The 17,653-nt window shown below is 47.7% G+C and overlaps 1 protein-coding gene across 1 annotated transcript in view; it reads right to left on the bottom strand.

Moving 5' to 3' along the window:
- Positions 1–1,097: 1,097 nt before the first annotated feature.
- Positions 1,098–17,653, bottom strand: part of LOC144806227 (uncharacterized) — a 181,778-nt gene continuing 165,222 nt past the window's right edge. Inside the window, exon 3 of the mRNA XM_078672628.1 lies at positions 1,098–6,473. Within this exon, the coding sequence (XP_078528754.1) occupies positions 5,400–6,473 (1,074 nt within the window). The 3' untranslated portion in view covers positions 1,098–5,399. The remainder of the gene's footprint in view (positions 6,474–17,653) is intronic.

The raw sequence follows: 17,653 nt of genomic DNA, 5'->3' as shown, positions 1-17,653 counted from the left end.
GGGCCAGGGTTCAATTCCCGACGCGGCAGGGTCGTGGACCCGGGTCAGCGGGCTCGATAATTCTCGCTTCGGTGCCTACTCTAACCAGGGATCACACTCGGCAACTCTGGGCATTAGCTTGCCTCATCTCCACAACGGCCCCCCCACATACACCGGGGATGCCTGGTTTCACCTTGGAGATACCCAGCAGGGATCATCTCACAGGGAAAGCCAGGACGGGTTCCCCAGTGGTCTACAGCGCTGGGACGCCCCATTGCTGGGGTAGCCATGCGCTTTACAAGACAACCTAACCTAACATAACATTCATTGCAATGGTATGGTTTTTCCCCAGTGTGTGTTTGATTATGTCCAGGTAGGTCGCTCCCCCTCCGCATAGCACCGCCTGTGCCCGTTCGCTCCCTCGCTGCCCCCGTGTCTCTCTGCTCAGTTTCCCTTCTGCTCCCCTCGCTGCCCCAGTGTCTCTCTGCCCGGTTTTTCCTTCTGCTCCCCTTGCGGCCCCCGTGTCTCTCTGCCAGTTTCTGCCTTCTGTTGCTTAGTTGCCCCTGCATTTCTGTGACCTTTCTGCCTTCTGTGCCACTCGTTTCCCCCATTTTTTGTGACCTTTTCTACCTTTTCCTGGGACTTTTCTGCCTCTGTGCCACTCGTTTCCCCCGTTTTTGTAACCTTTTCTGCCATTTCTTGTGACCTTTCAGCCTCTGTGCCACTCGTTTCCCCCCGTTTTTTGTGACCTTTTCTGCCCTTTCTTGGGACTTTTCTGGCTCTGTGCCACTCGTTTCCCCCTGTTTTTCATGTGACCTTTTTCTACCCTTTCTTGTGACCTTTCTGCCTCTGTGCCACTCATTTCCCCCTGTTTTTTGTGACCTTTTCTGCCCTTTCTTGTGACCTTGCTGCCTCTGTGCCACTCGTTTCCCTACATTTTTTGTGACCTCATCTGCCCTTTCCTGGGACCTTTCTGCCTCTGTGTCACTCGTTTCCCCCTCAATTGTTGTGCCTTTTTGCCTTCTGTTTCCTTTGTCAACCCTCCCCGCTGAGTCCCCTGCGGCCCCGCCCCGACTGTCCATTCGATGCCCCCACCTCCGGCCTCCCAGCCGCTCCTACCTCCTACCTCCCCACATGCCGGCCTCTGCGCGGAGGCGCTGCTGGCGTGCGGCAAGCCCGTCTGCGCCCGCAAGCATCTGGACCGCCCCCAGCGCCGGAACCCCTGGCCCCCTCACCCGCCACGATGACCGCCGCCACTACGACGCCAGCACTCTGCAAGCTCTCAACCCTGGACGGACCCACAACTGCTTCAAGGTCGCCCCGAAACGCACACACAGTCCCTTCACCTGCCGGAACTGCAGCTACACCAGCCACAGAGCTGACGAACCACCCACCAAGAAAGACCTCGACCACCTCCGATGCATACTACTGAACACCCGCTCTGCACGTAAACACACCGTCGAGCTCTGGGACCTGCTCAACACAACCTCCCCAGACGTCGCCTTCCTGACAGAGACCTGGTTGAACAACTCCTCCGCACCGACAACGGCATAGCCATCCCAGACGCCTACAAGATCACCTACAGACACCGCACCAACGGAGTCGGAGGAGTAAATGCCATCGTCCACAAGAACAGCATCAGGGTCTCGACTAGCACAGACGACGCACTCAGCACCGCCGATCACATGCATTTCCAGAGCCACACAGACCCCAACTCCACCCTCAAAGGCACCCTCGTCTACCGACCCCCAGGACCCTGCCCCCAGTTCAGCGACTCCATCGCTGACTTCATCAGCACGCACGCCCTGACCTCCACCGACTACATCCTCCTCAGAGACCTGAACTTTCACCTTGAGAACAACAACAACAACTCCACAACCCTGATTGATAACCTCGCCAACCTCGGACTGAGACAACTCGTCACAACGCCCACCCACTCCGCCGGCCACACGCTCGACCCCGTCTTCTCCTCAAGCCTGCATGTCTCAGTCAGCCACACCACCAAACTACTCTGGACCGACCACCGCTGCATACACTTCACCTTCCAGAAACCCACCACACACCACCGCACCCAATAGATCCCCCGCCGCTGCTGGAGCAAAATCACCGAAGACATGCAAACCTCGCTCTCAGCTCACCCACCGAACCCTTCAACACCGACGTCGCTGCCCACAATCTCAGACGCTGGATCGAGGACTGTGCCAACACCCTGACCCCGCTGAAGAAGCCCCCCCCCCACAGAGACACCAGCAAGAGGGCCAGCTGGTTCACCCCAGAACTCCTAGATTCCAAGCAAGCCTCCCGGAAACTAGAGAAGAAATGGCACAGTGAACAAACTCCGGACAGCCACGCAGCACACAAGGACGCTGTCCGCAACCACCACCACCTTATCAGGGCTGCCAAGAAGACCTCCTTCAAAGACCACCTCGACAACAATGGACATGACAGCAAGGAGCTCTTCAACATCGTGAAGGAACTCTCGAACGCCAGCTCCAACACCAACAACATCTCGCCGTCACAAGCCCTGTGCGACTCCCTCGCCACCTTCTTCCACCGCAAGATAGCAGACATCCATGACAGCTTCAACACCGAGACAGCCCCAACAGACAGCAACACAACAGACCCTGGCACACCATCGACCACGTCCCCTTGTTAGCCTGGACCAGCGTGAGTGTCGATGACACCATCAAGACCATGAGCACAATCCACTCCGGCTCTCCGTCAGACCCATTCCCGCACCACGTCTTCAACAAAGCAAGCAGCTCCATCGCACCCCACCTACGCAAGGTCATCAATCTTTCCCTTGAGACCGCAACCTTCCCAGAGAGCTGGAAACATGCCGAGATCAACGCCCTACTCAAAAAACCCAAGGCAGAACCAAGAGACCTCAAGAACGTTCCGACCCATCTCTCTACTCCCCTTACCGGCCAAGGTCATCGAGAAAATCGTTAACAGTCAGCTAACCCGATACCTCAAAGAGAACAGAATCCTGGACCCTTCCCAGTCAGGGTTCCACAGCAACCACAGCACCGAGACCACCCTCATCGCCGCCACCGACTACATCAGGACCCTGCTAGACAATAGGGAAACTGGAATGGGGAGACCTCTCCGCCTCCTTTCAACACCGTCTGCCACCGCACACTACGCGCACGCCTCCACGCTGCTGGGATCTAAGACAAGGCTCTGGAATGGACCACCTCCTTTTTACAAACCAAAGTTAAAAACATGTGCATGCTGGAAACTGGAGAAGATATGGCTCCACGAATGCACACCGGACAACCACGCAGCCCACAAGGACGCCACCCACAGACATCACCACCTCATCAGATTAGCCAAGAGATCCTCCTTCAAAGGCCGCTTGGAAAACAACGCACACGACAGCAAGGAGCTCTTCAGCATCGTAAAGGAACTCTCCAACCCCAGCGACAATGCCAACGACATCCCGCCCTCACAAGAACTGTGCGACTCACTAGCCATCTTCTTCCACCGCAAGATCGCTGACATCCACGACAGCTTCAAAACCATGACCACCCCGACTACGCCAGACTCCATCTCCCCTGTGAACACTACCAGCGCCAACCGCCAGACCTCCTGGTCCAACCGCAAGGACGACGAGACACGCAAGGTCATGAACTCCATCCACTCAGGATCTCCATCAGACCCGTGCCCACACCACATATTCAACAAAGCAGACTCAGTCATCGCACCCCAACTACGGAAGGTCATCAACATCTCCTTCGAAACAGCGACATTCCCGGAAAGCTGGAAGGACGCCGAAATCAACACCCTCCTCAAGAAGCCCAAGGAGGACCCCAAGAACTTACGTCCCATCTCCCTGCTCCCGTTCCCGGCAAAGGTCATTGAGAAAATCGTCAACATGCAATTGGCCCGCCACCTGGAAGACAACAACATCTTGGACCCGTCCCAGCCCGGATTCAGACGAAAGCACAGCACCGAGACAGCCCTCATCGCCGCCACAGACGACATCAGGCACCAACTAGACAACGGCGAAACACCAGCCCTCATCCTCCTGGACCGGTTAGCCGCCTTCGACACGGTCTGACATCTCACTCTAAAGACACGCCTCCTAGAAGCCGGAATCCAAGAGAAGGCCCTTGATTGGACCACCTCCTTCCTCTTCGGCAGAACCCAGAGCGTCCCCCTCCCCCCGCTCCGTTCCGAAGCTTCCGAGATCATCTGCGGCATACCACAAGGATCATCCCTCAGCCCGACACTGTTCAACATTTACATGGCCCCGCTCGCACACGTCGTCCGACAGCACAACCTCAACATAATCTCCGACGACACTCAACTGATCCTCTCCTTCACCAAGGACCCCATCACCGCCAAAGCCAACCTCCATGAAGGAATGAAGGCCGTCGCCGACTGGATGAAGATCAGTCGTCTGAAGCTGAACTCGGACAAGACGGAGGTCCTCATCCTCGGCTCCAACCCATCAGCCGGGGATGACTCCTGGTGGCCAATGGCACTGGGGGCAGCCCCGACCCCCACCGACCACGCACATCCTCGACGCAACGCTCTCAATGACCAAGCAAGTCAACGCTGTCTCCTCCTTCTGCTTCAACACCCTCCACATGCTCCGCAAGATCTACAGATGGATCCCGACAGATACAAGAAAGACAGTCACCCAGGCCCTCGTCAGCAGCAGACTCGACTACGGAAATGCCCTCTACGCAGGAACTCCGACCAAGCTCATCAATCCACTACAACGCATCCAAAATGCCTCGGCACAACTGATCCTCGATGTACCACGACACGGCCGCATCACCCCCCATCTGAGAAACCTGCACTGGCTTCCCGTCAACAAGAGGATATCCTTCAAGCTCCTCATCCACGCACACAAGGCACTCCACAAGACCGGCCCAGCCTACCTCAACAGACGGCTCTCCTTCTACACCCCCAACTGCCAGCTATGCTCCGCCGACCTCTCACTCTCCACCGTCCCGCACATCCAAAGAACAACCACCGGCGGGAGATCCTTCTTCCACCTTGCCGCCAAGACATGGAACACCCACACACTAAACCTACGACAGACCCAAGACCTGCTGACTTTCAGGAGGATACTAAAGACCTGGCTGTTCGATCAGTAGCGGCCCCCACCCCCTCCCAGCACCTTGAGACCCTCTTGGGTATGAAGGGCGCTTAACAAATGATTTATTGATTGATTGATTGACTGATTGATTTTTGTAGGTCTGATGACCCACTACAGCTCTTTACACATTCACTGCATTGGAATGGCTTTTCCCCAGTGTGTGTTCATTTATGTTTTTGTAGGCCAATAACCGAAAGAAGCCCTTCACACATTCACTGCAATGCTATGGTTATTCTCCTGTTTGTGTTCGTTGATGTCTTCGAAGATTTGATAACACACTAAATCTCTTTACACATTCACTGCAATGCTATGGTTTTTCTCCTGTGTGTGTTCGCTGATGTCTTTGAAGTTGTGATAACTGACTGAAGCTCTTCACACATTCAGTGCAATGGTATGGTTTTTCCCCAGTGTGTGTTCGAATATGTTTTCGTAGGTCTGATGATCCACTGAAGCTCTTCACACATTCACAGCACTGTAATGGCTTTTCCCCTGTGTGTGTTCGCTGATGAATCCTGAGATTTGAGGAATCACTAAAACTACTTCCACATTCACTGCAATGGTATGGTTTTTCCCCAGTATGTGTTCGCTGATGTCTTTGTAGGTGTGATAACCGACAGAAGCTCTTCACACATTCAGTGCAATGGTATGGTTTTTCCCCTGTGTGTGTTTGCTGATGAACTTGAAGAATTGATAACTGACTGAATCTCTTCAGACATTCATTGCAATGGTATGGTTTTTCCCCAGTGTGTATTCGCTGATGTCTTTGGAGGTGTGATAACCGAATGAAGCTCTTCACACATTCACTGCAATGGTATGGTTTTTCCCCAGTGTGTATTCGCTGATGTCTTTGGAGATTTGATAACAGGGTAAAGCTCTTCAAACATTCAGTGCAATGGTATGGTTTTTCTTCCCCAGTGTGTGTTCGCTGATGAACTTGGAGTTGTGATAAATGACTGAAGCTCTTCACACATTCAGTGCAATGGTACGGTTTTTCCTCAGTGTGTGTTTTCTGATGTCTATGGAGGTGTGATGACTGACTGAAGCTCTTCACACATTCACTACAATGGTATGGTTTTTCCCCAGTGTGTGTTCGCTGATGTATTTGGAGTTGTGATAAGTGACTGAAGCTCTTCACACATTCAGTGCAAGGGTATGGTCTTTCTCCTGTGTGTGTTTGCTGATGTCTTTGAAGAATTGATAACCGACTGAATGCCTTCCCACATTCAGTGCAATGGTATGGTTTTTCCCCTGTGTGTGTTCGCTGATGAACTTGGAGTTGTGATGACTGACTGAAGCTCTTCACACATTCAGTGCAATGGTATGGTTTTTCCCCAGTGTGTGTTCGCTGATGTATTTGGAGTTGTGATAAGTGACTGAAGCTCTTCACACATTCAGTGCAATGGTACGGTTTTCCCCCCATGTGTATTCGCTGATGATCTTTTAGGAGTGCTAACTGACTAAAGTTCTTCACACATTCATTGCAATTGCACGTTGCTTTTCCTGCCTGTGTTTGCTGATGGCTCTTTAGTAGTGATCACAAACTAAAGCTCTTGCTGCTTGTGTATGATTTTTCTTTCTTGGTTAGTGTCTCTGGGTCGGGTTTATATTTGTCTGCATCCCATGACTGCGTTTCCTGAGGAGCTAACATGGTTGATAAAGCACTTGTGTTATTCTCACATTCCCTGTATGTCTGTGGTATTTTGGATGGTTGATTTCAGATTTCACAATGAAATACAAGACTCACCAACTACATATATTATAATTGTGGCAAGTAAAGCTTCTTTGTAGGTGGTTATGTTTTTAGATTGCGGAATGGTTTCGCATGTGTATGAGTGAAGATCAGTCTTCCTTCTGGTCGAAGCAAATTGGGACAGTCTGTTGTAGATCAGAGACCTTCTCTTTCCTTTACCCTTCAGTTGTCTGGCTCCACTCCCTTTTGCTTTTCTCTTGTTCCAGTGGTTTGGCCAGAAAAAGTTTACAATACACCTAGCGTGCTGAATGGTGGTCTGCCATCATTACAGGAAGCAGAGAAATGCTGTATCTACCTCATACCGAACACATGATCAAAGCTGGTGGTAGAGGCCTGTTTATACAGGAAGTGGTTTGTCAGTGTTGTTGCCTTAATTTTCTAGAGGTCATTTCTTAGTCCTGTTGCGTGGAGGTGCACAGCTCAGACTCTTACATCCACCAAATTGCTCTGAACTGCCTCTTCCAGGATCTATCAGTTTATGTTCATGTTCCTCAGTCTTTATGCAGATCTTTTCCTAAATATTGGAGCTCTTTTTTTCTAACCACTTTTTTTCAGATTTTCACGATTACTGTCATTATTCACGATCATTTGTGCATCCAAGGCTGGTTTCCTATTGGATGTAAAGAGATTTAAAATCAGTAAATGGAAATGTAAGTGCATTTGAATACACAATACTTAACTAGTTGTAAAAGACATCTGGTCATTACCATTTACGAAAGTTACCAAGAGATATTTCACCATACACAGATATTTAACTAAATGTTCTATAGAACATGTCACATTTTACTTAATTCAGAAAAGGAGGTGATTTTTCGGTGTTCACACAGTAACTCAGTACAGAAAGAGCACACATGGAGTGCCCACTTGCTAGAGGTACAGCTTTACGAAGACGCACATGGCTAAGATTTCATTTAACCTCTACCGTGCTCATGACGAGCTCAGCTCGTCATGAGGCACGGTTGCGCTGTGCTCATGACGAGCTGAGCTTGTCATGACGAGCGCGGCGCTCACACGCGGGGATAAGTCCCCTGCTGTGCTGAGCTTTCCATGGAAACGGGTGTGGCCATGACGAGCTTAGCTCGTCATGAGCACAGCACCACCGTGCAGCGTGACAAGCCGAGCTCGTCACAAGTACCGTAGCGCTGCATGCACCCTCCCTCCCCCAGCGCCGTGGGGGAATTAACCCCACGGCGAAGGGGTTAAACAAGAAGGGATTGTGTAAGAAGAGATGGTTCAGGATGTGTTGCTGTCACTTCAGTTTTATGAATTGTATAACAGCAGTAACACTTTCAAGGCTACATGACAAAGAAAACTCTTCATGAAGTATATAATAAATATAACGCTTCAGGAAGTATATAATAAAGGTAACGCTCTAGGAAGTATATAATAAAGGTAACGCTCTAGGAAGTATATAATAAAGGTAACGCTCCAGGAATTATATATTAAAGGTAACGCTCCAGGAAGAATATAATAATGGTAACGCTCCAGGTAGTATATAATAAAGGTAACACTCCAAGAAGTATATAATAAAGGTAATGCTCCAGGAAGTATATAATAACTGTAACATTCCAGGAAGTATATAATATAGGAGTATATAATAAAGGTAACGCTCCAGCAAGTATATAATAAAGGAGTATATAATAAAGGTTAAGCTCCAGGAGGTATATAATAAAGGTAACGCTCCAGGTAGTATATAATAATGGTAACGGTCCAGGAAGTATATAATAAAGGTAACGCTTCAGAAAGTATATAACAAATGTAGCTCCATTCACACTCCTCTTGACAGTACTTTCCAATTTACACTGGAGAAGCTTAAGTTCCAACTCCTGTCTTTACTTTTCTGTTTGTGAAGTTATCTTTGCCACATTCCTAGGGATGGTTCAAGCATTTGTTAGAAGATTGCAGCATTTATTATAGAGATTCCATCACAACCAGTAATATACCTGCGATATCTCTGCTGTCAATACATGTCTGCTTTTTGTCTTTTTCTACCTTACCATGGTATCTGACTTAATGTCTTTCGTTTGGTGCTAGGTTGGGGATGGAGCATTGGCAGAGTGGAACAAGATGTCCATTGCTTTCAGGTGAGTGTAGCATTTTACACCATTGGGAACTTCTTAAAATCAGCTTAACCTTACTCCCTGTTCATCACCTTCCATACTACCTTATGCCTGTGTACTCGCTCAGCAGGGTTCATTGACGGCTAAAGCATCGGAGTGACTCGATGAACACAGCAGAAATCAGGTAATGATCTGATAGACAAACGCCATAGTTGGCAGTAGAAGGATCAAAAGAGTCTTTAGAGAAGCTTGCCCAGGACATAAAAACGGAGGAAGTGCACAGGTAGATACATATGAGGCACAAACAGAGGAGGCGAACGAGTAGGTACATGCTCCATTTTGGGTCTGTTTCAGGCCTTTACTGGGCTGGGAATTGGTCTGCACTATATCTTAATACTGCTGCTGATAAAGGCACTTGTTGCAAGGGTGTTACCACTTTGACCCTTTACAAGAGGGGAGCAGAGCCTTGGAAAGCACACCACTTGAAGGCTGCCTGGCCTGAGGGGAAGGTGAGGGTCCAGGTGTCAGACAATATCATCAAGGGACATAAAGGATCCTAAGAAACACAGCGGCAGAGAGGCAAAATCGTCAGTCCAGATGGAGAAGAGCTGTGTCCTCCTCTGTTTCCAGTAAAGCTTTCTAAGGTTAGGAGGCATAGAATTCCATCGGGTCGGAGCTAAGACATGGAAGGAGAAACCTCCCGTTCTGGCTCTGCTGTGACAAGGGATGTGGGCCAGGTATAGATTGGTGGAGCGTAGTGTTCTGGAGGGCATGTAAAATTGCATCCAGGCAGCTAGGCTGGGTACTCCTTGGATCTCTGTTTTTTAGTTCAGTTTAAACAGTTGTCGTGCATCCATTTGGCCATATTCCAAAATATTTCACTACCTCCGCCAGAGGTCTGATGTGAATATTAAAAAGGGTAGGACTGAGCTGCAAACCCCGAGGGATGCCAGGAGCCAGTCCTCTTTGTGATGAGACGAAAGGTGGGGTTTAACTTTAAAAGACCACTCCTTTAAAAAGAAGGTAAACCAGGCCAGACCTATGCCCTGTACCCCCAGGTCAGTGAGGCGAGTTAATATTATTGCATGTGAGACAGTGTTGAAGGCCACACTTAAATCTAGGAGTATCAGAGCCTAGGATTTGCCAGCATCTGTAGTACTGCAAAGGGATTCAGCAACTGTTAAAAGAGCAATTTCGGTGTTGTATGTTCTAAATCCATTTTGGGAACAATCTAATATTTTATATTGTTCTAATATTTTGGTTAGGAGATTGTTTACATGTTTCTCCTCATCCTTGGACAGAAACGACGGAAGAGAAATGGGTTAATAGTTTTCTGGCTGAGTGGCATTTAGCAAAGGCTTTTTTATTTGTAAATTTTGTTTATTGCGCTGCACATTCAATTTGACATACCAACATGCTTCACAAGCTGGCGCGGCGTCAACATTCAGCCCAACCAGCATTAATGCAGCTTTTAATAACAGGTCTAAACAGTAAAAAGGGAGGGTAAATTGCATAGACAATCGCATGTAGCAGACCCCGGTAGTTAGTCCAAGTGCCAGTAGAAGGTCTCTCAAGTACCATTGACGGTGGCTTGGAGTAGCGAAATGCCACATCAATGTAACGGCCCCTGTGACCGGGTCTGCGTCGAGGCTACTTAGCAGCGTCCAGAAAAGAGAAAAAGAACAATAACCAAATTGAATGTCCCCATTCCCGCCACCCCCCAGCCTACCAACCCCCCAGCCCAATTCCAGGTCCAACTTTCCACCACTTAGCAGTGCTCGCTCAAGCCTCAGGTTTGGAAGGCTTTTTTAGAAGGCGGATAACCTTGGCGTGCTCCAATGATATTGATACTACTTCAGTGCTCAGCAAGTTTGGCTAATTCTAGAAATATGGGTGTGACGCTCTCTTGAAATTTTTAAATATAATCAGGTTTAAATGGGTCATCCGGAGATCCAGATTTCACTTGACGCATTAAGGTAGAAATAGAATCTGCGTCAAGTAGAGCCAATTGGTCCAAGGGAGCCCATTGCGAGTGGTAGGTCACTGTATCAAGAGAGACAGGTTTGACTGTTTTCTCATCCCTGTTAAAGTAAAGATAAAGATCATTGACCAAGCTTGCACAGTGGCTGTTAGAAGCTTCCGCTAATCCAGGAGTGGAGGTGGGTTTAATCAGGTTGTTCACAATAGAGAATAGTTCCATGCTTTGGTGGAAGTCTCCTCCCATTCTATATTGGAGTCTTATAGAGGCACACTCCTTTCGATAAACCTTGAAAAGGAAGAAGGGTCCAGTTTATGCTACTGCTTTCTCATTGTGGGTTACCGGTAATGTTGTTTTCAACGCTTGGTGTATTAATGGTCAAAGGCACCATATAATGGTTTGATCAGGTCACTGGAACAGGGGGAGCAGTTTGAAGGAAAGTGGCCAGGTCATTAGTAAAGTCCTGGATTTCTTTATTGTTGATTAGATCAAGATGAAGATTCAAGTCTCCAATTATGCTTAAGTTGGACAATTGAAGTGAGTGCAAGGTAGAGCATTCTATTAGAGATTCCCTGGGGATGCATCAGAGCAGGGCCGGGGCACTGACTACAGCTCAGAGGCCCCACTGCACGCTATGTCACTCTTCCCGTGCGCAGAGGCACTTAAAGGCAGCTAGTGAGGTCCCGCTATGGGGGACGCATCGGAGCAGAGCCATGGCAGTGACTACAGCCCCAAGGCTCCCCCACACGATGCATCACTCTTACCGCAACCCGGAGCCGCTTAAAGGCAGCAGTTAGGTCCCGCTGTGGGGGCCGCATCGGAGCAGAGCCAGGGCACGAACTACAGCCCCCAGGCTCCACTGCACAAAGCATCACTCTTCCGGCACCCGGAGATGCTTATAGGCAGCAGCGTGGTACATCTGCATGGGCCTCGCCCAGGCCAAGGGCGGACCCATCCATGCCCGTCGGAGCCCGGAGGAGGCTGGGCTGGGCCCCCCCTCTAACTTCTACACTCCCCCATTACAGGCCAACCTTGGGCAAGAAAAAGCTGAGAGCAACAGAGGCGGTAACTGTTACCTCTTTAGATACCTTTCTGGCCAAGGCAACATCGGCATTAGAAAAATAAATCGTACTTACAGTAAGAGAATTTCGTTGGGGTCAGGGACAGGGCAGTCATCTAATCTAGTTGTTTCTCCAACTAAGGGCGGTGTAAAGAAACTATATGGGGTTTCTCTTCCAGAATTGCCGGCAGTCTCTGTACCAACCCCCGAACATTAACAGCCTGCCTCTACATTTAGTGGGAAACCGACTGACGCTACCTCCGTAAATGGTAAATGAAAAAGAGGTTATGCGATACTGCCCTCCATGTGACCTGCCAACAAGATCAGAAAGGCCGCTATACCAGCGAGTTCCACATGTATGAATAGCCAGCAACATTCAGAGACTACATTTCCCTCATATTGGTGTGATCTTCTTGATAACTTTAAACAACTTTTGCAACCAATCTATGCCCGTTTAGATTCTATAGACCGCACTTAAGGCCATCCCCTCTGATGTCTGTAAAACTCTTAAAAACTATAATTGTGAAAGTCATAATTTGCGTTTTAATTGTGAAAACATGATCCTTGGTCGTGAGTTAGCTAAAAAACCCTCTACTTCTATTGGTCATCCTTGTGTTGAAAATCAGTTGGCACCCAGCAGGGATCCTATAGGTCCAGACCATGTAGATTTGGTCCCTAGGTGTTGCCCACCGCAGGTGACCATATAAGATTCTATGCATAAGGGGCAATCACACGACTTATCAAGACCACAGGTTATGGTAAATCTCCCGTCTACTCAGGCCCATAGCAAACCAAATCAACAATACATGAACTTCCCTCCTGCAGCTTGTCACTATGTTAAAATTTTAGTCAACGTGCCTTTATTACGTCCCAATCTTAGAAAATCTTCACATCAGCTGATGGCCAAGGCAAGACACTGGTTGACTCAAAACTCTAATAAAGGTCATCTCATTCAAAATCATTTGATAATGGCCAAAAGAACGCAGCGAATTGGGTCTGATGTAAAAACAACCAATAATGACTGGTTATTTTAACCTTTGATAATGAATGGCTAGTGAGAGACCCATTAGGGAGTTTACCGGTTGCCCCTTCACTCCATTCTCAGATTTATGCAGTCTCGTTTGGCTTTTTTATAGGTCCGCACCAGTATGTAGTTCCACCGTACTCACTCAGGTCCTTTCTTTAGTGAGAACTGGTCATAAGCCTGCGCAGGTGGCTTTTGATGCCCTTGCTCTATCAAATAGGTACCCATTGTTGGACGATATGGAGGCATGTGATTGACTGATCTTTCCACTAAATTATCTGCCTCCTCAGTCTGTTCTTTATAACGATTTTCAAATGGTTTCTGGTTTGGTACCCGTGGAGAGGGTTCAGTTGGTTATTTTAGATCCACTAAGCAGTATTACATCCTTACCAATAGACCCTACATCATCCATCTCACCAGTACCGACAGCGATTTGGTTGCAGGAGTCCCTAAGTGATATAAAGTTTCTCTGTAGAAATATAGCGGGCTATGAAAACAAAAAGGATAATCAAAATTGGTATAAAGTGTTTACGAATTCTGATATTATCTGCTTTCAGGAAAATTGGACAGAGCAGTCTGTCTATAAACGGCTACAGCTCCTTTGTTACGCCAGCAGTTCCATCAGCAGCAGGCATATCTAAAGGGGGCTTACTCAGAATTGTAGCAAACCCGATCACCCTAGGTAAGGTGACCTTTATCAATAACTCGCCCCATTTTCATGTTATCGTGGCTGAAGGTTCTGGGAAAATTGATTTGTTACGCATTCATTTTTATAATAATAATTTTAAGAATTCTACACAGGTGACAGATGAGTTGGCAGGAATATTGAAAACTCTGTTAACATACCAATCATGTTAAATTTTTTTTATTTGAGCTCGGGATTTTTATGTTTACTTTAGCCCCAATTCGGAACAATGTATTTGTGGGGTGACAGACACTAATGATTCATTGCTAGTCCATTTTATGCATCATAACTACAGAAACATTTCAAACAGTGTTTCATTAACTTGGGACCTAGTTATAATAAACCTGTATCACCCCATGACTGGTCAACCCCTCCCCACCTTTCAAATTACAGGAGTTACCTCGACATCTGATTGTACAATTATTCAGACTAATTTTAAGAGATGTATTAAGTCCTCCATAGCCGAGTTGACAGAGTTCAGTGATCATGCTTTCCTTCTTTTTTTGTTTTGTTTGGCCTCTTTCTGCTAAGTCAAGCTCTACATTTACCCCAAAACCGATTCTGAGTAGGAAAATGGATGTTCCTCCCAAAGGTTGCAAAGGAGGTGTTACCTGACAGTGAATCCTGCTTAGACACCAACACTGATAGTCATCAAGTAGTAATAGCATTTAGTAAAATTTAAACATCTAGAAATTCTAATCTTTTACATCCAACTACAAGAAACACTCCATTGACGATAAGGGGATTGAGACAAATTTCTCAAAGGCCTCCAAAGAACTTCACACTGCTCTTAAAACAAGTCCCAGAAACAAAGATTTGATAAGGAAGCTATGAGCGGACTATGAGACAGGTAGGACAGTGAGAATAAAGGATTTACGGGATGAAGCATGGGTCCATTTGTGTGAGGCTTCGAGGAGTAAAGATAGCAAGGCATTTTGGAGGGTGGTAAATGCCCCTTTTCGGCAGGATCAGGGCGGCCCCTCTCTTAATATTCATTTAGATCAATCGACCTGGGGGTCTCACTTCCAGAGCATTTTTAATGTAGAGATGGATAGCGCTACAACAAACCTTAGGACTTTATGACTGCCCATCTGGTGATTGAATTCTCATTAGAGGAAATTGAGCTTGCACTCTCTCAATAGCCTGCTCTGAAGGCAGCAGGGTCAGATGGGGTTCCTCTGGATATTTTCTTTGTACATAAAAATGTATGGGCTCCACCCTTGACCCAAGTTTTTTATAGTTTCCAAAGTGGGACCCCTGGTATCTTGGAAACAATTATCCCAATTTATAAGAAGGGGGATCCCTTTAATCCCGCAAATTACCGCCTAATCCCCATGCTGGATATCGCTGCCAAACTAATGGGGAGATTGCTCCTAAATAGACTGGAGGAGTGGGCATTTGTTAATAATGTTTTAGCTGAGGCACAATACGGGTTTAGAAAGAGAAGGGGTACGATCGACCACAGACAAAATTCACCCTTACTGCAGCAAAATATGTTTTTGCAAAAAAGGGCCAATTTTATCTGGCTTATGTGGACTTGTCCGCGGCCTTCGACTACGTAAACCACTCAAAATTGTGGGTTGTTTTGGAGTCGATGGACGTGGACGTGGACAACTCCAGAATTCTTTTTATTAGGGAGACATATGGAGAGGCTGTGGCAGTAGTCAGGTTTGGTAAACAGGAGGAATGTTCGGAAATATTTAAAATTGAAAAGGGGGTGCGACAGGGGTGTGTCCTGCCCTCTTTCTTTTTTCCTTGTACACCAATAACTGTAATGAAGTTTAGACCGCGCAGTGTAGAGATGTTCCCTCAGCAGGTGGCTTATCGCGGCCATGCAGATGATGCGATTTTGATGGCCAGGACACCGCTGGCCATACAGCGCTTGATTGGATCTTGTTTAATATTCAAGGCTGAACTGGGTCTGCTTGTTAACAAATGATAAACCTTTGTTATGATAGCGGGACTGGGAAGGAAAAAGTATTCCTCTGGAAGAGTAGAGTCCTTTAAAAGGTCGAGCCTGAGCCAGCATGCAGTTGCTGCTGTGCGGAGATCTGTGGTAGTTCTGTAAGGTTCGGAGAGAAGCTTCGCTCAATCCCCCGCCCTTATTTTTGATTGGCTTGTTTCTTTGTCCTTCGTAAATGCTAGCTCCTGATTCATTATGAGGCTTATTAGTCCTTCCTTAGTATGGGCATGTAGCCGTTTGTATTCTCCCATGGCTGCTAGCACCTTTACTTGGTTGTTTTCTTTTTAAAGACCTTGATTGATGTCGAAAGTTGTTGGTCACAGCATGATGCCTACATCCCTTGGCGGGCCGGCAGTGCGATGTATTATTCTTCAAAGCATTATAGGCCGGGAGGGTCTACACAGCAAGCTGCCTACAACCACTTCGGCCAGCTGCGTTAGGTGGGACGGGTTCAATTAGGAGCGTTAAAAGGTCATAAACATTTTCTTTAGAACATAAAGAAAAACAACATTGCTACTTTATGCATGTTTGAGAGGAGAAGGTGCCCATTTACGCTGATTCATGCTGAACATACAATCAAGTATGTGATGTTATCCTGCGCACTGGCGCCAAATTGCCTGCTATACTCTGATCTAAGCGAGCTCCCACATGTATTGATTCACATCTCTACCTGTCGTCACCGGTAGAAGGCTCAGTAGCCATGTCTTTAGTGGTGGTGTCCTCCAGGAGGTAGGTCTGAAGGGGAGCCCATATATCGCTTGGGTTGGAGGACGGTGGTAGGAGTTTGGAGTAGACATGTAATTGCTCTTGACAATAGATAAGATTGTGGAGCCAATCTTTGAACTTGGGGGTTCTCCCCCTTCCCCACCTGCAGGCAACCCGTCGTTTGGCCAGGAGGAGCGCCAGGGAAGGATAGCACTGCATCTTAGCAGCGAGTGGCTCAGTGTACCCTAGTAGTGTGGTTAGGGGGTCAGCAGGAATATGTAGACCAGTCATTTGGTCCAGTGCCAGCAAGACCTTCGTCCAATAACTTTGTATGGGCGGGCAATCCCAGGCATGGTGTCTCAAGTCCGCCCCCGCGCAGCCGCCATGATCACATTGATCGTTATCTCGAAGGTGCAGACGGTGTAAGCGCGCCTGTGTGTAATAAAGGCGGTGAATGTATTTGTAGTGAATGATGCGCAATCTGCTTCTGGTGGAGATAGTTCCAGTTTGGTGGCAGCAGAAGGACCATTGTTCTTCAGTGAGGGGTGACCCCAATTCCTCCTCCCAGCGACCCTTGGCTGGGAGAAGGCCGTAGTCACGGTCGCTTTGGATGGTGCAGTATAGGAGTGACACCACATGTGTAGGGGTAGTTTGTTGCAAAAGGGTGTTGAGGGGTGAAATAGACCCTCTTGTGGTGGTCACAGGCCACCGAAACACTGTCTGTCTAAAAGTAATGAATACAGATGTGAAACAAAGGTCTTACGTTGAAGTAGCATTTTCATTCATCAAACCCTTAAATGAGTAAATGAACCAAGCAAGAATTTACAATTTCAAAGTACATTTAAATGTAAAGAAAGGGTGAAATGTCATTGTCCTGAGGCACTGCACCAAGGCAGCTTAATTTGAGGGCGTGCTTCTGCAAAACTATCACAAAATAGACGTGTAAACGGTAGAGAAAAATAGCTTTCTGATTTATATGAAAGAAGAACCTTTTTTAAGATTCAATAATGCTAGGAATGCACATGTTAAGTTATGTTGTTATGTTATGTTACATGGTTTGTATAGCGCTCAGCTGCCCCAGCCAAGGGGCGTCCCGGCGCTGTCACTGGCAAGGAGGGTACCTGTCACCACTGAGAGCACAGCAGAGCAACAGCTAAACATAAGGAGCTTACTTTAAAGCAAAAAGGTGGGTCTTAATCGCCTTCCTAAACGTTAGCAAGTCCTCCAAACCACGTATCGGGGACGGCAGAGCGTTCCATAGTTTGGCGGCAAGATAGCAAAATGAGCAGCCGCCCAAACGGGAGCGCTTCACCCGAGGGACAGCAACCAAGTGCTG

Source organism: Lissotriton helveticus (genome assembly GCF_964261635.1).
Source record: "Lissotriton helveticus chromosome 1_1 unlocalized genomic scaffold, aLisHel1.1 SUPER_1_unloc_54, whole genome shotgun sequence".
Taxonomy (NCBI): domain Eukaryota; kingdom Metazoa; phylum Chordata; class Amphibia; order Caudata; family Salamandridae; genus Lissotriton; species Lissotriton helveticus.
This window is presented reverse-complemented; position numbering and strand designations above follow the sequence as displayed.